Genomic DNA, 22,812 nt, shown 5'->3' on the forward strand with positions numbered 1-22,812 from the left:
GGGGAACCTACACAATTGAAGTCAAGCACCTGAAGTTAAAAAGTGGTCTTCAAAATCAACAGGGGCCCTCATAAAATGCAACTTCCTGGCCCTTCCTAGACCCTGAGAATCAAAATCTCTGGGGCTGTGGCCAAGAGAGTGGCTTTTAAATAAAACTCCCTAGGAAGTTCTTAGATGGAGGCTAAATGCATTTCCCCAGGACCTCCTCTATTGTGTGGAATCTGCCTTATGAGGTAAAGACCAGGTATTTGAATGAACAACAGACTCCCCAGATGAGTATGATGAGCAACTAAATTTATGAACAAATACTCAAGAGCAGGCATTTCAGACAGACTAACTTAGGAAAGGACTTAGTCATTCTCCTGGTAACCACGAAAATAGTTGGTCTCTCCACAGACAGGGGAGTGGGGTATATTTTTAAGTGTAGAATTTATTTTTATTCAGGTTTGGAGAGGCTAACAGATTAGAAGATAATTGCCACTTAAACAGTTTACTACTCAAATCTGGACTGAATTGTGTCCCTGTACCCAAATTCATATGTTGAGCCTTAATCCCCAAAGCAACTATACTTGGAGATAGGGCCTATAAGTAGGTTAATTAAGGTCAAATAAAGTCAGAAGTTTGGGGCTCTGATCAGTAGGATTAGTATCATTATAAAAAGAGACATCAGAAAACTTGCCCCTCTCCCCATCTCTCTCTCTATACACCATACAAGGACACGGCAAGAGGGCAGGTGCCTGCAAGTCAGGAGGAGAGCTCTCACCAGAGACTGAAACAGCCAGCACCTTGACATTGGACTTCCAGAACCTTGAGACATAATCTTCCGTTATTTAAGTCACCCAGTTTGTAGCATGTTGGCATGGCTGCCAGAACTGATGAATATAGTTCCCAAGAGACAGGGCATGCCATACCATATGGGGCCAACAGGGAAGCACCAGGGGTGGCCAGGAGGCAGAGGGGAAAACGCAGCAAGATTTATCAGTGTGGATTCTGCAGGAAGGAATGGGCAAGACAATGTATCCAGACATGGAATTGGCTAGTTTTCATATATTTTTTTAAAGATTTATGTATCTATGCATATAAGAACTACGGTACAGGCCAGAGGTGTGGTGGGTGAAAGGATTCACCAGAGACAGAGTGGGGAACAGAAGAGGCAGATCCATGGAAATACACTGCTGAGAAGAGCAGCGGGGGAGTCAGGAGAGGTCTGCTGCGCCATGTGGGTTGCTCCCTGGCTGGGGATTGAACTTGTGCAGCAGTGGCTGCGGATAGCTTCATAGGTTGAGTCTTAACTGCTTGCGCCACCTGGGAGGCCCCTAGTTTTCATAATTTCAGCAGGCTCTCAGGAGGAGGGGCTGACCTGAGTTGTCTGGTACTTGCCCTAGGGTGGTCAGGGCATGGGGAGTACTAGCCGTAGTTGTGAGAATCTGGATTGGGAGAGTGGGCTCTGATCAGCTGGTTTGCAGATGAAAGGTGCACTTCCCATGAATCACCTACCATTTCTAAGAATCAGCTAGGCCTGGGAGAGGCAGTCTGTTCAGGCCAACAAGGGCCCAAGGTGTCAAAGCATTAGAATTACCAAAACTAATAAAAAGGACTAATATAAGATAAGGAAGAAAAGTGTGTGTGGAGACTAAAAGAAAATGGAAAGAGGGGAAAGCACAGCAGCAGATTGGTTGGGAAGACAGGAGGGCATCCCAGATCTATTGTTGATAGTTAAAGGCAGCAACTACCACACAATCACAAGCCCGCTTTATACCTACCTACTGTGAGTCTTGGCACTCAGAAGTTTTAAGAAATCTATAGTTTCTTCTCCTCTGGCATTGAAAGACACTGTGCAGACAGGATGTGAAATCTCCAAAGCGCTCTGAAGCAGAAGCTCCTTGGATTCCTCAGGAACATCCCCCACCACAAAGTAGTAAATGGATTCAATCTGCAAAACAGTGGTCCCAACAGTTTATGTCCCTCACATGTCCTTACCCTGTTGGCAGTACACTTTCTACACATCTCTCTCTCTTTCGTAAATGGACAGAAAGAAGTGCAGCACTGCTCAATGCTTGGTGAGACATTTGGATGCCAAAGTCAGGAAATGAGATATTCAAGGCCTGGTGCCAATGTTCATTGGCAGTGGCTGTGGCTCAGGTATTGCATGAGAAGGAAATGGTGGGCAGATTTGGAGAGTAGTTCCTCTGAGCCAAGGAGTTTGTCCTATAGGAGCAGCTATTTTCAAATCCAGGAAAGAAGTGCTGGTACAGCCACTGAGGGCAGGAGCCATAATAGCCATTTCCTATGGGGGTCCCACAATTCTACAATGTAAGCTCATCCATCCTCCCTCAGAACCAGACGGCGAGTCCTTCTTTGAACTCAACTCATAGGGAAACACATTCCGGGGAAGGTGAGGTGGTCCTGACTTCACACAGCAGGTCAGGAGCCAGGCCCACCTACTGGGACTTGGCCCTCACTGCCATGTGCCAGATCACAAGAACAAGTCTGTTATCAGGACACAGACACACACACACACACACACACACACCATGCTTAAACCAGAGATCTGGGAGACTCATATCTCATACCTCACCAGGGGGAGGAGACAATCCCAAAGTGCTCCCAGCCTAATTTAGAGAGATGTGAATTCTATCCATGGCAATGGTCCCACCCCCAGTCTCCAACACACTGAGCTCTCTCTCTTCTGCAGGATTTTGCCTTCGAGGGTGTTTGTCACCCCTGCCACTAAAGAGTTCTGTAACCTCAGGCAAGTGATTCACTTTAGTTTCTTCCCTTGTAAAATGGGAGATAATGCAGTTTACCTCATGCCTGAGCTTAAACAGGATGACTTACACTCCTGTGAGTATATAAATCTCAGAAAGTAAGAACCCAGGGAGAGCCAGAAATACCCATCAGCTCAACTTGTCACTAAAAACTCCTTGACTGATCGTCTCCACAGATACCTGGGGAAGAATCCCAGGAAATGAATTGTGTTTTAAGGGATACAGAGTGTCAACACCCTTCAGAGATGTCTTCGTGCTCTAATCATAACCCTCCATTAGTTGAAGGTAAATTGTTCATCACCTCACTTTAGTCTCAAACTTGGGACTTAAACTCATCTGGCTCAGAGAAAAGTGCACATACGGTCAGCTGCTCGGTTGGTAAGGACACCCTGTCAGGGGCCCACTGGAGGCTGGGCAGGGTGGGGGACGGGGGCCAGGCAGGCTAAGAGTCGGGAGGAGAAGGCGGAGGAAAGCCAGAGTGGGAACTGAGACTGTCCTACTTCAACAGCAAGCCTCACAACTGAGGTCAAAAAAGCCCGTCTCCACCACCCCACCCCATCCTGTGATTCCTCCTCTCAGGCTTTCAACACTAGCTCCCAGATCTTAATCCTTACCTAAAAGGAAATAAAGAATGTAGAGTTCTTTATTGCTGAGTCAGAAAAAAAAAGAAGAAAAAAAAAAACAGAAAAGAGTGTTTTCCAGATTCCTTATTAGTCAACAATTATTGTTCTTCCAACGCATGCATGCTGTCTCCTTCTCCTCCTGTGTTATGTATTACCTTGTGTAAAATGCACTGAATAGGCTCCCACTTAGCTGAACTGTAAGGGTTCCAGCTACAGGAGTGCCCGGGGTTAGCATGGGGATGGGCTCACCCTCTCACAAGGATCTAAAATCACACATGACCCGGAACTAGGGAGCAGACACACGAAGAATTTTCTACGGTTTCTTAGATCAACAGGGAAGTAAATGACGACAATCCCTAGGAGGTCTGTGCGCAGCTCTGACACTCTGAATCTCTATTGCATTCCCGGCAAACTCAGTTTCTTTGCTTTGGTAATAACCCAAGAATCTAAAATCCTGGTGCAGAAATGTTTTCTCTCATGATTTCATTTAAAACAATTGCAATAGCCAGTCGTGAGTAAGGATTTCCTTCCCTTTACTGTGTGGTTATCCGCTCACTTTTCATTAAGTCCATATACTTTATTACCTATGTTTTTAGTCAACTCGCAGTTATATGTGCTGCAGATTTCCTGGGCCACACTTTACATTGAGACCACCCATCCCACCCTCTTTCTCCTGTACTGTGTTTCTATCTTTCCTTGAAACTGACATAACAATTGAAATAAGAGAAAGATAAATGTGCTACCTATCCCTACCCCCACCATTTTGCCACCAAACTGGCAAAATGCTTTTAGAAGTGAAATGCCTCCAGGGTCATCTGCTATTTGGAGTGATAAGCCAACATTGGTTCTTTTAATCAATACTCACAGCAATCCTGTGAAGCATGAATCTTTGTTCTCATGCCCAGTTTACAGATGAAGAAACTGAGACTAGACAGGCTTACTGACTTGCAACTAAACCGAGGCTGCCTGATCCCATGAGCTGATCCCCCCCCCCAAAAGATGTATTTTCATTTATTTATGCATATAAGAACTGGAGTGTAGGCCAGAGGTGTGTGGGGTGGGAGGTGAGATGCTTCACCAGTGACAGAGTGGGGAGCAGGACAGGCAGATCTACTAAAATACACTGCTGAGGAAAGCAGTGGGTGAAACAGGAGAGGTCTGCTGTGCCATGTGGGTCAGCTCCCTGGCTGGGGACTGAATCCAGGCCATAGTGATGATAGTGTGACAGTGCTGAGACTTAACCCTTTATGCCTCCAGGGAGGCCCAGTTCTGCCCTTTTTTCAACACCATCCTGTGTCAGCTCATCATGGCAAATCTGGTCAACTACTCAAGTGAACATGAATCCCAGAATTGTGAAAGCAAGGTCACAGGGCAAGGTCACAGGTGACCAGAAGCAGGCATGACATCCAAGGCTCCTACCCCACTATATGAATATCACTGACCAAAACTAGGGTCCAGTAATTTGTGTGGCTTGGGGAAATTAGCCTCATGGGAAGCCTCACCCCTTAATCTGTACCTCAGAGCTCCTGAAAGCAGGGACAGTCTTGAAGACCAACAGGAGTACACAGAATCAAGTGCAGCTTCCTCACTGTTCAGCATGTCCCTAAATGCTTATTGGAACTAAATTTGATAACACAAGACATGGCAGATATTTGGGTTCCATTCAGCTATTTTACCATGAGACCAAAATTCTTGCCACTTTAAGCTAGATAAGATAAGGTAGAACCTTTATATTTTCACCTGAAATCTCTTATTCTGTCTGGGTCTTTTGTTTTGCAACCTCCCACAATAACCTACATTCTTCCTGGGCAAGGAGGCTTTGGCAACTTCCCAGCCTCAGGTTTAGGGGGAAAGAAGCACCAGATTGGGAGTGGCTGCTTCTGCTCCGACCACCTGTCAGAAGCTCCCATGCCTCCAGGTATGAAAATCTCTACTCTTCAAAGTAGCAAAACAAAAGTCAACCAGAACAGCTGCAAGAGTTCTAGCAAAAGTCTGACCTGTTTGTTTTTTTTTTAAAGGATTTACTTATTTATGCATATAAGAACTGGAGTACAGGCCAGAGGTGTGGGGGTGAGAGAATTCACCAGAGACAGAGTGGGGAACAGAACAGGCAGAAAACCGAAATACACTGCTGAGGGGAGCAGCTGGAGACAAAGGAGAGGTCTGTTGCACTACATGGGTATCTCCCTGGCCAGGGATCGAACTCGTGCTGCAGAGGCTGCAGATAGATTCACAGTGCTGTGCTTAACCCCTTGCACCACCAGGGAGGCCCTCTGTCCTGTTCTTTATCCAACTCTGACCAACTCCAGACTTTGGGTTTAGAGTCCAGATCCTGTGGCAGCCTTTCCTGAATTTTCTGATCCCCATAGAGCAATGGCTACCCCCAGTGTGTTGATTCAGCTTCCTTCTCAGACCCTAGCTAACATCCTTGACTGCCACCAACTTTCTGGCCTCCCAGGCTTTAAGGTCTCTGTCCCCACTGCTCCTACAGTCACACAAGGCTCAGTGAATTCAACTGCCTGGTCCCACACAGACCACCTCTGTCATTTAAAATATTCAAATCTATACCAGAACTCAGGAATGGAAGCCCAGGGACCCATAGCTTGCCCCCAACTTTGAGAATATAAACATTTTTTCCCTTCCATTCTTTCAATATTCAGCAAACACTTATCACGTCTTTGCCAGCTATTGCCATCTCTAGAGACACGAGAGTGAAAAGATTTGATGCCTGTCTGAGCCACTCTGAAAAGAAATCAATGAAATGTCAGGTTCGTGACTGATGTGGCCAGTCCTTCATTTTATTGTCCAACGCTGAAGGTCCCTTATGGAGTTATGTGGATCTGTCACCCATTTAGTCTCCCCGTGAATATGACTTCAAAAAAAGTAAACAAATTTGTGCCTATCAGGTAGATGGGAGAGAGGCTGAGAGGACACAGACAAATGCAACTGGCCTTTTGCTGAGAGCAGAAACAAAGGCCCTTCTTCAGCCTTCCTAGGCAGCTGCAAAGCAGTGCTTTGGATATAAAGCCCTCTTTTTCCTAAAAGCACCTTACATCCTGCATCAGCAGGTCTTCCAGGGCCTCCTGGTATATTACCTCTCCCCATAAAGACCAGGGAAGCTACCAACTTCCAAACAATGTTCTCTGGGATACCAAAGGATACTATAGGACTGAACTCCTGTATTGGACACAGACCTGGGCTCTGAGGATGACTCAGTCTCCTCTAAACTGCTGCATATTCCCTCAGCACCCCACAGGCTGTCCTTCTCAGGAACCTCTTTTTCACAGGATACACAAATTCAACCACCAGTAGTGCTCTTCTCCTGCTCCTGTTAGAGCCACAAGTTAAACAAACCCCCATACTCAGCCCAGGCTCCTTCCAGTCTGAAGGCTCACCTTGCTGACCCTCTCTCATGTGACAACCTCAGTCCTGGAGTAGGCGGGTGACCTTCTGGCATCCTCCTTCACCATAACCAAGAACATCATTCAGCCTCTCAACCTCACATGGACCTGGTGTATAACCTGACTTCTGTGTTCTCTTTGGACACAAGGCGATGCCCATTTTCTTGCTTCCCCTCGGGGCTCTCATAGGAGATGCTAACCCAAAATAGGTCAGCATCAGTAGGAAGCCCAGGTGTTTAGAGTTACTGTTCAGAAAGTTTCTTAAGCCGTAAATCTTTTCTATTCATAGCAAATACATGGATGAATTTCAGGCTAATTGGGGTGTACACAGCGGCACAAAGCAGAGAAGCAGGCCCTTCCAAGAACTCACCTGCCCCCACATACATGGTTATTTTTACTCCATAAAACATAGGGCATGGCATAGATAGATAGATAGATAGATAGATAGATAGATAGATAGATAGATAGATAGATAGAAAGATAGATAGATAAATTGATAGAAGAAAGATAGATAGATAGATAGATAGATAGATAGATAGATAGATAGATAGATAGATAGATAGATAGATGTTGCATTTATGAAAATGTTCCATGGCACCACACCCAGATTCAAGCCCTACGTGGGAAGACACAGCAGTCAGAACATATTTTTGCATTTTCCATATTTCAGAGTCTCTTTATCAAGAGTTTTCAGGTGGCATTTGATGACAGAACCTGTAAATTTCTTTCTGGGTCTTTCTTTCTTATAGGTCTTCTCTAGAACTCACTACATTGTTCCATATCTCCTGGGATAGGCATGAACCCTAGGAAAAGCAGAGGTTTATCAGAGAGAAGCCAAATAGAAAATCAAGGTCACCAGGAAAACTTTCAGTCATGTCAGGTCATCAGAGGTACACAGGACCAGGGTAGCCAGGAAAAAAGACAAAGAAAGGGAATACCCATATGCACATGTGTGTACATGTGCAAGCACGTGTGCATGAGCACGTGCATACACACAGGCCTGTGGAATGTCACATTTCTTGAATGCTTATTGTAGTGTCCAGACATTTGAAAATTCACAGATGTTAAAACTTGAAAAGTCAAAGAACAAAATAGCCTATATTCTGTTCTTTAATGGGAAACATTTGTTCCTCAGTCTTCATGAGGATAAACAATGTATTTCCCACTTCCAACCATCACCCTCAGTACCAATAAACAGAGGCTGTGACATTTGGGGGCTCTCCTTTCAGGGTGCAGGCACATGACCTCCTTGCTCAAGAAAGGACTTCATAGAGCAGAGTAAAACTTGAAGCATAGAGAATTCCCAGGCTTCCAGAGCGAAGGAAGCAATTAAATATCAATTAATTTAAGTAATTAGTAAGTATTAATTAAGTATATATATCCCAAAAGAAAGCAGACCTATCCTCAGCCAGGCACCCAAGGAGTAAGGGTGACCAAAGGACCCACTTGCCCCTCTATGTATGTTCCCGTCCAGCTAGCTACTACTTTAACAGTCTGACAATGAAGTCACTCCAAAAACAGACACACTTGGGGCTAAAAGACACTTAAAAACCATCATTTAATCACTTCTTCCAAGTAAACCTTTATTCCCAAAAGGCACCCTATCAAAATACAAATGCAATTAGTGTCACTGAGGGGGCCCTAGTAGACTATACCATATAAACTAGGTCTGCAGTAAGCCAGACCATGTAGGTTTGAATAATTCTAGTCTGCCATTCACACAAAGACAAAATCACCTAAGGATGCATTGCCCAGAATGTGCTTCTAAGTGACACATTACTCTACATTAGTATCAAAAATGGATGACTCATTAGCTTGGATGTACTTCACCTTGAAACACAAAAGAAACCCACTTGTGAAGAAGAACTTGGAAAGGTTCAGAACATAGATATGGATGGAGAAAATCCTAATTCTCATCCCCAGGGCACTGTGAGCAGTCTTCCAACCTCTCCTCCCTGCAACAGATGGTATGCTTTCTCTCATTGCCAGGGGAGCAAAAGTGAAGGTAAAGTGTTAGCAATGCACAGCTAGAGCCAGATTCTCAGTCCTTTATCGATGCTCAGTGGCTGAATAAGTAGCATGTGGCTCTTCGCACCAGAGACATTAGGGTCTGCCTTACACCCCTAATCACCACACAGGAGAAGCCCACCTAGGCTCAGAGGCGTTAGAGAGTCTTGTTTTTGTTGGTCCAGTTTTGCCATTGCCAAAGCTCCCATTTTGATCCCCATCTGAAGCCTATGATCTATTTCTCAATTGGTTCAGAATTCAGAAGTGACTGGGACAAAGACATACAGGGCTCTTCAATTCAATGATGGGGTCTCTGTGGGATGCAGCTTGGAAAGGAGCAAGGTCAGCTGAAAGGTCTGAGCCTGCTCTGGGACCAAGGGGCAGCCATGGACGCACACTCACCGTTTGGTCCTCCCCTGCTTCCAGCAGGGCATCCAGGCTGTTGGCCGGGGTCGGAGCCAGCTCAAAAGTCAGTTTCTCAACCCAACTGATGGCGGCAGCTATTGATTGTTCCGTTACAGGAGAAGCATTTTCCTGCCATTTCACAGGCTTTTGAGAAACCCTGAAAGGAATTGCATGGGACTGTCACTGGACAGCAGTAACACAGCCATCAGCACTCTGTCTCACAGCTGTGAGCAACAAACCACTTAATGTCACCAAAGCTGAAAGAAAAAAAATGAAGCAACTAACCCTCTATAAGTAACCAGTGAAATGAGCAAGCTGTTGTAGTTGTTTCCAAAGTACTATTACCTTCCATAAGCTGTTCTGATGAGGGAAAACACTGTTTACAGGAGAATAAAAGGATCTTAAAAATGTAAACATTCACAAGTGTTTTAAAAACATTGAGGGAAGTTATTTTCATAAGAAGGCAGGTTTATATAAAGCTGTCCTTTATTAATAGTAAATTTGTAAGAATTCACAACATTAAGATTTGCAAGTCAACAATTTTATTACTCTAAAATTTTATTTCTAATTTTTTTGGTAACATTGATTGACATTTTAGAGGTTTCGAATCTCCCCCTTCATGTGTTGTTCTTACAACACACCCACCACCTAAATACCACAGTCTATCCCCATAGTCCATTGTGGTCCCACCAGCTTTGTTCTCACCTCTTCCACTCTGGTAGCCTCAGTTTTATAGTCAGCTTTCTAGAGTTTGCTGTCAGTTTGGCTTTTCTGGCCCTTTGTTTGGCATCTCTATACTCTATATACAAATAACACCATCTAATATTTGGCTTTATCCTTTTGTCTTATTTCACTTAGCATAATCCCCTCCAGCTCCATCTGCACTGCTGCAAATGGCAGAAGTTTATCTTTTTGATAGCTGTGTAATATTCCATCATGTATATAGACCACACCTCCCTGACCTACTCATGTGTATTTTGGCACTGAGGTTGTTTCCATTGTTTAGTTATTGCAAACAGTGTTGCAGGGAACATAGGAGTGGATGCTTCCCTTCAAATTAGTGCTTTTGTATTTCTGATCCTTTCATGTCATTGTTTGCATTGTCCTGAAAGATTCCCAACAATTACTTCTTTTGGATCAAAAACATTATTTTAAGTTCATCAGAGCATAATTTTTTAAATCATAGGAAATTCTCATTAAAACATTTAACTTAGACTCAGAGATATAACATAAACCTCCCAAAAAGAACAGCCATTTGAATTTATCCCTTTATAACTGAACAAATTATATGAATCATAATGATTTCATAACAAAAAAAATTACATGAATCATAGCCTGATTTGTCCCTCTTAGCCCACTTCCAGAGGCAGAGGCTGCCTCACACTGTGACATCTCTGTGTGGCCTGTGTGGGTAGGGATCGGGGTGAGTAATACATAAGCAATAGCACACATTTCCAAGAAAGCTAAATAATTGCAGACTTAAGCACTTAATTCCTTTGATAATATATCTGTGACAGAAATAGAATCGATGCTAGAGCACAATTAGACATCAGCCTCAAAGTTGTCATTGATTTATCTGAAACTATTTTATTAAAAAAAAAACTCAATTAGGTAGGTGCACCCTTCATCCAGATGTTTCCTGTCTGGAGGTGCAGCCTCTGTTAAACATGAAAAGTTGGCCCTGATGTCTAAATTCTTTTGAATTTAATAATCCACAAATAATTGCTTGAGAAAATTCTGAAACTGGGAAATTCTATAAAGTCAGCCACCTGTTATTCTGATTTAATGGGGTCAACGTGCAAGGAAGGTCAGCTTAAGTTGCAAACTCAGTCTGAAACACAGTGAATTTTGTGACAAATTAGAATTCATTATCCAAGCTAAAATCTAAAATGAGTGAAAGGATTTTATGATCTGAAATATATATTCAAAATAATTTATATTCATATATTTTGACACTGCCATGGATTGAAGAAAAGGATGTTTCTAAATCTCTTCTAATTTGAAAACTAAGATGTCATGTGTAAAGCAGGTAAAAATTTTCTACGATTTTCTCATTGCGGGTTTTCTTCTGGAATTATATATGCTAGGAAATTACAAGATACCACCTCCTTCCTTCCCAAAGAGCAAACTAAATTAGTTATGCTACTTAACTCCAAGCAAATGAAAATTAGATGTGACTTTAGCTGAAATATTCCCTTTCTGTGGGAACTCACCATATGATATTGAACTTGGTTATGAGAGCCACCTGCTCCTGGAGGACCATGACCAGTGCATCTTGGCACAGATTTAGCTCCTCCTCCAGCATGCCACCAAGGTCTAGCACGATTGTGATGCACTGTTCCAAGATGACACCAAAAACCTGCCGACTCCCGCTGGTGAGCCAGTCCATGCGCTCCCTGTAGCTCTCCACAGCTTGTGTTAATTGCTCCACAAACTGATAGATCGATTCTGATTTAGCTATCAACTTAATGAAAATAAAACAATTAAAGCATGCCAAAAAAGGTCATCTGAACCACATGCAGGCAGGATCAACAGGGCCCACTGACTCATGGCTTCTGCCATCAAGAACTGTGCATTAATAACCATTTTGTTGATGATCTTCCAAATCCCACATAACCCAGAGGAAGTATTTCAGACTTTCAACTGAAAAACCCTTGGATGAGTCCCCACAGAAAAAAAAGATGACATTGTGATGTATTCAAAATATGTACTTTATTTAAAAAAAAATGTGTTTCTAGATTGCATTTTATCTTTGTATGTAAAGAATTATCTTTATCAAGAAATGCCCAGGGGCATTTTTAAGAATTTAGGTAAATGAAAACAGATCTCAGTAAAAGTAGATAGAAAAAAATGTCCCCCCTAAAAAGTTTTCCTAAATACAATATACCAAAAATATTTCTCAAAATACTTGTAAACACTCTAGCACACTCGCCCAGCTTCCTGGAAGGGAGACTCCTGCTCCTGCTCACAGTTTTGTTCTACGTCCTCTTTCTCAGGCCTAGCACTTCTGTACCTAGATCACTTGATCACCCATAGCTGCCACCAATATCACTAGGGGATGTCCCTGACAGGTGACAGAGATTCATGGGCTGTTTCTTGGATGGCACAAACCATCATTCATATAGATCAAGCACAATCTTGCAAGACCTTTAAGGGTGCGGGAAGGTAGGGTACACAGAAAAGGAACAAGAAAAATACATGCCCTATTATGTAAAGAATCAAATTCTAGATGATATGGGACCTTTTGTAAAACTTTAACAACCCTCAGGACACCACCAAATACTTAAACTATGAAAGAAACTTTTCTGAAAACACATGATTCCATGTGCCCACACTGCTTTGTGCATGGCCCCTGCACCTGAAACTCCTGCCCTCCTCTCATGTGTCTCTCACGTTTACGCTTCAAGGCCAGCATCACTGTCTGCTGCCTTGGCGCCTTGCAGCAGAATTCCTGAGCCCCTTGCCACATTCACAGCATGTCCTAAAAGTCTCGACCACACACAGAAACTAGGGTGGGACTGTGTTACAGGTGCTGTGGAGGTGATGTTAGATGGTAAAGACAGACACTGTCAATAGTTCTGTATTGATTTTCACGCACTGTGGATATATTTAGCATGCCAAATTCAAGACTGTGGATATTTTTGCTTAGGACCAGGCTAAGTATTAACATTTAAAAACATTTTTAAAATGTTAAGAAATAACAATGCAGATGGCGCATGGATGTAGAACAAGAACAAATATCCTTCGAGAGACTTGAGGGATGTGTCTCTGCAGAGTATAAGCTCCCAGTGGGGGCCAGGGTATGCATAGAGCCAGACATGTAGCGGGGACATAAGGATCATGTGTTGAATTGCTGGGAGTGAAGGACTAAATGAGAGGCACTACTCGCTTTCTGGCCCCCACTGCCTGTAAAAGTTGCCCTCTATTTCTAGTGCACCTGTCAGGTAACAGCAACTGGCCCTTGCCTTTTGGCCAACCTCATCATGCTGCTTTAGGCTTTTATTCTTTTTTTTTTTTTTAAATGCTTGCCATCTCTTTTTTTTTTTTTTTCTTTAATATTTATTTATTTATTTATACAAGCACTGGGTACAGTCAGAAGCGCGGGAGGGTGAGAGAATTCACCAGAGCCAGAGCGGGGAGCAGAGCAGGCAGAAGGACCGAAGTACACTGCTGAGGGGAGCAGCGGGTGGCAGGAGAGGTCTGCGCACCATGTGGGACCCTCCTCCGGTGGCCAGGGAGCAGCCGGGGATCGAAATGGCGCTGCAGAGGCTGCGGGCAGCTTCGGAACCCAGCGCTCAACCGCTGCGCCACCGGGGAGGCCCTAGGCTTTTATTCTTAAGAAGTGTTGATATGTAAATGTTTCATCTCCGGACAAGAACTTCCTGTACTCTAACAGGTTTAGAGCTTTCCTCCCTGGCTTGTTGGCCACAGTTTTCATCAGTCTCCTCACCGACAGAAGAAAACCTCCAGCCCCATGACACCCGATGTGGTGTCATCTCCTCTGCATCAAACAAAGCACTAGGAGCCCTCCACCCACCTGCCATTCCTCTGCAGCAAGTCAGGGGCCCCGAGCCTGTGCCTGGACAGACTCCGACTTACGTTGTACACTCTGCCATCCTCCACTGTGCAAAACCTCTGAAACAGGCCATCAGAGTATCGGGATGCCACAAGTCTCCCCAGAGAAGTCACATAATCTGCATTTTTATAAAGAAAGGCAATCAAAATGATGCATTATCCATGTTGCTTAGTTTTATTTCAAAATGCTTTTCTCTGACACCATTCAAATTATATCTCCAGTGACACCATATATATGTGATGGTTCATATTCTGTTCTTAATAATGAAGTATTCCTAGGTGCTATGGTAAATACAATTTTTATGACCTGTATAATTCTTTAATGCATGAATGAACAGAGAAGAAGAACAGGGTTTGTTTCTTGATTTCCTGTTTCTTTTGTCCAGAATAATTAAGTCAGAGGTTTAAAAGACAACATAAAAGTTGTTTTTACTTCCGGAAAACTTTTATTCAGCATTTAGACTTAGTTTTCCGAATTTTAAAAAATAAGTGTGTTTTGATACTGGAAGACCAGTGGATTAATGAGGAGATGAAAGAAGAAATTAAAAAATACTTTTAGTTGAACGACAAGGAGGACACCACATTCCAGAATGTATGGGATGGAGCAAAAGCAGTAATAAAAGGAAAATATATAGCAATACAGGTTCACATCAACAAACAAGAAAGAACTCAAAGAAACAACCTAATCTCACATCTCAAAGAGCTAGAAAAAGAACAACAAAAAAACCCTAAAGCCAGTAGAAGAAAGGCAATAATAAAAATCAAAGCAGAAATAAATGAATTGGAAATTTAAAAAAATAATCCAAAAGATCAATGAAACCAAAAGTTGGTTCTTTGAAAAAATAAACAAAATAGACAAACCTCTAGCTAGGCTCACAAAGAAAAAAATGGGACAAAATACATATAAATAAGATTACAAATGAAAGAGGAAAAATCACAACAGACTCGGTAGAAATCAAAAGAATAATCAGAGATTACTATGAACACTTATATGCACACAAATTCAACAATCTAGAAGAGATGGACAAATTCCTAGAACGATATAATCATCCAAATCTGGACAAAGTAGAAATAGAACAACTAAACAGACCAATTACAAGCAGTGAAATTGAGGCAGTAATCAAAGCACTCCCCAAAAATAAAAGCCCAGGCCCAGACGGCTTCACAAATGAATTCCACCAAATGTTCAGCAGTGAATTAGTGCCTATCCTACACAAACTCTTTCAAAAAATTGACAAAGAAGGAATACTACCAAAAACGTTCTACGAAGCCAACATTACACTAATACCAAAACCAAACAAAGACGGCACAAAGAAAGAAAATTACAGGCCAATCTCCCTAACGAACACTGATGCAAAAATCCTCTACAAAATCCTTGCCAACAGAATCCAACAATGCATCAGAGGGACGGTGCACCACAAACAAGTGGGATTCATCCCAGGGGAACAAGGATGGTTCAACATACGAAAATCAATAAGTGTAATCCAACACATCAACAAAAAGAAAAATAAAAACCATATGATCATATCAATAGATGCTGAGAAAGCATTTGATGAAGCCCAACATCCATTTGTGATGAAGGTCCTTGAAATTCTCGGGATAGAAGGAATATACCTTAACATGATAAAAGCCATATATGACAAACCCACTGCCAACATTATTCTCAATGATGAAAAGCTGAAGGCCTTTCCTTTATGATCAGGAACAAGACAAGGTTGTCCTCTTTCACCACTGCTCTTCAATATAATACTGGAGGAGGTCCTAGCCAGGGCAATAAGACAAGAGAAAGACATACAAGGAATCCAAATAGGAAAAGAAGAAGTAAAACTATCACTATTTGCAGACGATATTATAATATACATAGAAATCCCTAAAAACTCCACAGAAAAACTACTCAAAATAATCAGCCTGTTCAGTAAAGTAGCAGGATACAAAATCAGCACACAAAAATCAGTAGCCTTCCTATACACAAACAATAAATCTGAAGAAGAAATCAATAAAACCATCCCTTTTATAATTGAAACCAAAAAAATCAAATACTTGGGAATAAGCATAACAAAAGAGGTGAAAGACCCATACAAAGAAAATTATAAAACAATGTTAAAAGAAATTGAAGAAGACACAAAGAAATGGAAAGACATCCCCTGCTCATGGATTGGAAGAATCAACATTATTAAAATGGCCATCTTCCCAAAAGCAATATACAGATTCAATGCTATTCCAATAAAAATCCCAATGACATTCTTCAAAGAAATAGAACAAATACTGATGAAATTCATATGGAACCACAAAAAACCATGACTAGCCAAAGCCCTGCTAACGAAAACAAAGGAGAAAGGAGGTATCACACTTCCAAACTTCAAGCTATACTACAAAGCCATAATAATTAAAACAGTTTGGTATTGGAACAAAACAGGCACACAGACCAATGGAACTGCATAGAGAGCCCAGAAATAAAGCCACACTTATATGAACAACTAATCTTTGACAAAGGAGCAAAGAATATGCAATGGAACATGGACAGTTTGTTCAAAAAATGGTGCTGGGAAAATTGGACCTCCACGTGCAAAAAAATGAAACTAGACCACTACCTCTCACCATGCACAAAAATCAACTCAAAATGGATAAAATAACTGGACATAAGACCTGAAACCATAAAATATATAGAAGGAAATATAGGTAAAACACTACAAGATATACATCTCAGAAACATCTTTAAAGAATTGCTGCACCTCCCCCTGCAGTGACCTTCAGGGCTAATGGCTGTTGCCATGGTCCCTGAGGTCCAGCGTGGGCAAGGAACCATGCGCGCAGGGGGAGAACAGCAAACTCCCTAAGATGCAGAGAAGCCAAATGCCTGCCAAGAGATAACGACTACCAGAAGCCGCCACAAAGATGGTTAAAAGAAATGCTGACCACCTGGAACCTTATCTCGCTTTCTCAAGGCCCACAAACTTTATTCTGCTACAACTGTCTTTCTAAAATCTTTCCTTTTTCTGGTCATTGGTTGCTAATTAAAAAACATACGTAATTTAATAATTAGGCTAATCCAAATGAAACATTACTAAACACTGTGTTATAATAGAATTGTTGGTTTAATAATCTTTCTATTATGTGCTTGACTTTAGTACCTTTGATACTAACTGCATTATAAAAAATATTCACCCATGACAATTAATTATGAGTAAAAATGAGTAGGTAGTAGTAGTAGTTAGTACAACAAGAATATAATTATATAGAACAAAAGAGTTAATAGCCTGTCTACTTAGGAATGCGGCTAGGTCCAGATGTATTTCGGACATAGATCACTGCCCTGTCAATGATAAGCTAAACCTATGAGCAAGCTGATTTCATTGATGTTCACTGTTCCTATGCTTTTAGAAAACATATATATACTGGTCACAAACTCAAATAAAATTACACTCAGATTTACACTCTCTCTTGAAGTGTGTCTGTTTGTCATTTCTTTCACCGAATCCCTGACCACCCTGCTCAGTCTCTCAACCCTGAGACGGCCTCATTGTTCACTGCTGTGCTGGTCTGCGGCAAAGAATCATCATCCAAAGCAGTAATAGTGAAGGCAAAGATAAACACCTGGGATTACATCAAACTGAAAAGCTTCCGTACAGCCAAAGAGACATCATCCAAAACAGAGAGACACCCCACTGATGGGGAAAAATATTTGAACTCCATTCAACTGATAAGGGACTGATCATAAAGATATACAAAGAACTCACACAGCTCAACAAAAACAAAATAAACAACCCAGTCAAGAAATGGGCAAAAGAACTCAAAAGACATTTCTCCAAAGAGGAAATGCAAATGGCCAACAGGCATCTGAAAAAATGTTCAACATCCCTTATCATCAGGGAAATGCACATCAAAATCACACTGAGATACCACCTTACACCAGTAAGAATGGCACATATCAAAAAAAAAAAAAAAAAAAGCAACAACAAATGTTGGTGAGGATGTGGTGAAAAATCTCCTACCTTGCTAGTGGGAGTGCAAACTGGTCCAACCACTGTGGAAAGCTGTCTGGAGTTTCCCCAGTCTACTAAAAATGGAAATACCATATAACCTGGCAATTCTACTCCTAGGGATCTACCCAAAGGACACAAAAACAGTGATTTAAAAGAACACCAGTGGGCCTCCCCAGTGGCGCAGCGGTTGAGCGCTGGGTTGCGAAGCTGCCCGCAGCCTCTGCGTTGCTGGTTCGATCTCCGGCTGCTCCCCGGCCACCGGAGGAGGGTCCCACATGGCGCACAGACCTCTCCTGCCACCCGCTGCTCCCCTCAGCAGTGTACTTCGGTGCTTCTGCCTGCCTGCTCTGCACCCTGCTCTGGCTCTGGTGAATTCTCTCACCCTCCCGCGCTTCTGACTGTACCCAGTGCATGTATAAACAAACAAATAATAAATAAATAAAAATACATGCCTCTTTAAAAAAAAGATGAAAAAAAAGAACAACAGTACTCCTATGTTTATTGCAGCACTATTTACAATAGGTAAAACCTGGAAGCAACCCAAATGCCCCCAAAATAGATGATTGGATCAAGAAGATGCGGTATATATACAAAATGGAATATTATTCAGCAATCAAAAAAGATAAACTCATGCCATTCACAGCAACATGGATGGAAATAGAAGGAACTTTGCTCAGTGAAATAAGACAGAAGGAAAAAGGAAAATATCGTATGGTTTCACTTATAACAGGAATATAGGGGAACCAAATAAGACAACAGTATAAAAAAAATAATAATAACAGTACAAAACACAACAAAGCAAAAACAGACAATTGTAAACCAGAGACATCCTGCAGGGGAAGAGGAGGGAGAGGGATGAGAGGGAAGGAGGGAGGAGCACAGGGGACTGTGGTGATGATGGACGGGTGCCTTGGGGAAGGAAATTCTATGGGGACTCAATCTGAGGGGGTAGGGGGAAGCAAATATTGTCTAAAAAATTTAAAAAATGATAAATGTTAAAATAAAAAAATAAAAAAGTGTGTTTTGAATAAATTAGCAAATTGAAGAAACAAGTAGTAGATTCCAAATATGCATACAGAATGTCAAAGACACAGATTTTATTCCCAGAGTGTATGTGCAGTTGTTCGACAGCCATTATACAAACACTTACTAATCACCTACTGTGTGCTAGACCCAATGTTTATAGGACTGGGCCTTTGACAACGCTGCTCTAAACTGTTTCCTGCTCTGTCATGGAGCTTACAGAAGGGCACAGAAAGGCTTCAGAGACTGGCTTGGCAGGATAGAAAATGAGCTAAGTCTCATCTTAAGATGCTTTTACCGTGATAATCATTTTATTGTTGTTTTTATTGTTAAATCCCAAAGATGGGAGAAAAAATCATGAATCCAGCACTTTCTCTTCTCTGTCTTTCTAGGGAGGCAGACTAGCAGTCACTTCGGAAAGTCAGAAAAAAATCAGGGTTGAATTTTATAACCTCTCTAGCTAGCTTGGTCCCAAATCACTAGGTGTGACAAAAATGACAAGTCTTGAAATTCAATACTCATAATAATAAAGAGTAAAGAAGGGATACTTAAATTTTATCAGCAATAGTCTCACTCAATAAACCTCTCAAACTTTGAAATTTCTATTTCCAACATTTCATCTTCTTAACTGAAATTGTAGTGGAAAGGGGAGATTCTTCACAGGGATTATTTTTTTTCAAGGAATTATTTTTGTTATGTTTTGTCAGTTTTCCTTTTATATTTATATTCTGAAAATGAGTGATCCAGTAACTGTCTTTCACTTTCTGATTATTTCACTTAGCATAATCACCTCAAGATTCATCCATTTGTCCCAAAATTCAATATTTCATCTATTTAAATACTCGAGTAGTATTCCATTGAGCATATATTCCACAATTTCTTTATCCACTCATTTGTCATGGGCATTTAGGTTGATTCCATGACTTGGCTATTGGGAATAATGCCTCTATGAATATAGGAGTGCATAAATCTTTTCACATTATAGTTTCCATATTCATTAATGCTTTTTCATAACTGACATTGATAGAGCAACTTCAAATCACCAATAGCATTTTCCTTTACATTAGGTATTTATCTGGAGTCAGGAGAGAGTGATGCTTTTGTTGGTGTTGTTTGTTGTTTGTTTTGAAGATGAAGAAGATGATTCTATGGAAGACTTGACAGCTGTATTACTAATTAAATTGATGTAAAGCATTGTAAATTCTGGATCCAATAATGGTGGAATAGTTTTTATTAGTAACTTACACAGAAAACAATGATGAACGTTGAACAATATAAAAATAGTTATTTGAAGGTACTAGAGAACAATATAGAATAGGGAGAAATTGAAGTGGTACCAATTCTGACAGAAAGAAATTTCCTGGTGAGATTAGCATTGATTTTGCAGGAGAGGCAGAATCTAGAGTTTGTGTCCAGCCAAACTGACTACCTGTTAGAATAAGAATCAGCTCTCCATCACTGGTTTGATAAGTAGATAAATAAATAGTGGTATATTCAAACAATTCACCTCCTTATATTATTTGGTCATAAAAAGGAGTAAAGTACAGGTTATGGTGTGATTTGGATGGACCTGAAGAACATTATGCTAAGAAAAAAAAACATTCACAAAAGAGCACCATACATATGATTCCATGAATGTCTAGAGCAAGCAAATATATAGAGACAGAAAGTAGATTGCTTTGGGCTGGGATGGGGAACAGGGTGGGTAAGTATATAATTTTTAAGGTAAATGGCCCTATTGCACCAGTCAAAAAAGTATAGAGTGGTTGAATGGATTTCAAAACAAAAGCTCAACCTGCTTTTTACAAGAAATCCATGTTACCAACAGAGCACAGACTTAAAGGCCGGAAGACAATCCTACAAATAAAAGGAATTAAACAAAATCAGGAACAGCTATACTTATACAAATCAGACCTCCCATTAAAGAAGGCATAAGAGATAGAGATAGGTACTATTATGATTAATGGCCTAATACAACAAAAAGAAATAACACTCAAAATATGTATGCTCTGAGTGATGGGCCATAACATAAAGAAAGCCACAATGGAATACAGTACACTCTCCCTGACTACACACAACTATCATAGTCAATGAGCTCAAAAAAGGGGTTATCTACATTCCTGGGGATGAGCAAGATAGACTTTGAGGTATGGATAAATACAAATAACTTCTTTTTTTTAATTTGGTCTTTAAAAGAAGAAAAAATAAGTATTACTAATATTTAATATGTGGATTTTATGTACAATTGTACAACTATCATGCACAAACATTTTTTATCAGTAAGGACGTAAACTCAAAACAAGCTCTGAGATCTGTTTTTGAAGCAACTTAACCTAGTGCAGGCTAAAGGGTAGTGTGCTGGCTGGGTTTTCAGCTAGAGTCACTTTGTGAATACTATACCTTCACAATGTGGGAATCCAATCTGTGACAAAATCTGTTTCAAGGTCAATTTGTTGCTCTTAAGTCCATGTAGCTTAAGCCATTCCTCAGATGAGACGAGGCTCTGCTCAGCCAAGTCAGTTTCCGTGTTGCTCAGTTCTTCTGGCTTCTGCAGCTGCTGCTCAGAGGTGGTGGAAGATGAGCCTGAGCACTCCATCTCTGAGTCAGGATCTCCGTCCCAAGGAGCTCCTGTAAGGGCACTTGTCAATAAAAATCGGACTTCCTGGACACTTGGAAACAGTCACACACCAATAATACATCCATGCGGTTTCACTTATAGCAGGAATATAGGGGAACCAAATAAGACATCAGTGTAAAAAAATAATAACAGTACAAAACACAACAAAGAAAAAAAGGACAATTATAAATCAGAGACATCCTGCAGGGGAGGAGGAGGGAGAGGGATCAGAGGAAGGAAGGGAGGAGCACAGGGGACTGAGGTGATGGTGCACGGGTGCATTGGTGAAGGAAACTATAAGGGGACTACACCTGAGGGGATGGGGGAAGCAAATATTGTTTAAAAAATGAAGTAAAAAATTAATTAATAAAAAATATTTTAACAACAAAAAAAGAGTTTTTGAATAAAAAAATACATCCATGAAATGAAATTTTATACATCAGTTAAAAATTATAACAGAGAGGTGCATATTTGTTGTCAAAAAAGATATCCACATATATTGTTAAGAGGTATACATAAAATGTAATACCATATGCATATACCAATATCCACACAGACAAAATATTTGGAAAGATATACACCAAAGGTTTACAGTGGTTTTCTCTGTGCAGTGGGAGAATGTGTGGCTTTTGTCTTTCAATAATGTTTAAATTTTGGTATGAAACACTTCTAAACAGGATTTACTTTTCTAGCCAGAAAAATACAAAGCTCTTCCATTTTAGAAAATAATCACTCTCTCCTGAGCTTTCAATTATACCTCAATATTAAAATTATAATCTCACCTGACATTTTGCTTCCAAAGAGGATAAAACCCTGAGAGGAAACACACCTGTTCTGCAGGTAGAGCAACTCAGAGCTAGTGACAGGGTGGAAACCAGATGGCAGCCCAGTCCAACTGGAATGCATGGGCTCACCTACCAAATGTTTTATTCTTTGCAACTATACTTTAAAGTTGGACTTAACATTCTGGCTCATGTAACCAGCTGTTCTGGGACCAACTGGACTCAAGGCAATATGCAACATCTTAAACTTATCCACTCTCCTAAATATAGCTGGTGTACACAAGAGGAACAAGTAGCCAACCCTAATGCAGTTTTAACCCACTCACCACAATTTCAGGCAGGACCTGATAATATGGAAAAGGAGTAAAAAAGCTCTGCTTACCCCTGTATTCATAGTATGCAATATATACAAAGTTGTTCCCTGAACTTTGCAATGGAAAAACATGTGTCCCTCATTTTAAAAAATTTCATGCCTCACCACTTCAGCTTTATGAGACACCTATGTCAGTACCTGTTTTTAGTAACAGAAAGAAGTCCAAAAAGGATTTTCAACTTTATGACAATAGGTGAAAATCTGCCTTATGACAGCTGTTCTAAAGGTAATGCACCCACAGCAGCAAGGTGGCCC

General features: G+C 41.1%; 1 protein-coding gene across 1 annotated transcript in view; it reads right to left on the reverse strand.

The window, feature by feature from the left end:
* Positions 1-21,381, reverse strand: part of VWA3B (von Willebrand factor A domain containing 3B) — a gene marked incomplete at both ends in the record, with an annotated part of 150,230 nt that extends 128,849 nt beyond the window's left edge. Inside the window, 5 exons of the mRNA XM_084235717.1 lie at positions 1,764-1,933; positions 9,202-9,361; positions 11,418-11,668; positions 13,804-13,898; positions 21,186-21,381. Coding sequence (XP_084091843.1) covers positions 1,764-1,933; positions 9,202-9,361; positions 11,418-11,668; positions 13,804-13,898; positions 21,186-21,381 — 872 coding nt within the window. The remainder of the gene's footprint in view (positions 1-1,763; positions 1,934-9,201; positions 9,362-11,417; positions 11,669-13,803; positions 13,899-21,185) is intronic.
* Positions 21,382-22,812: the final 1,431 nt, after the last annotated feature.

Source organism: Talpa europaea, assembly GCF_964194135.1.
Source record: "Talpa europaea genome assembly, chromosome: 6".
Lineage (NCBI taxonomy): Eukaryota > Metazoa > Chordata > Mammalia > Eulipotyphla > Talpidae > Talpa > Talpa europaea.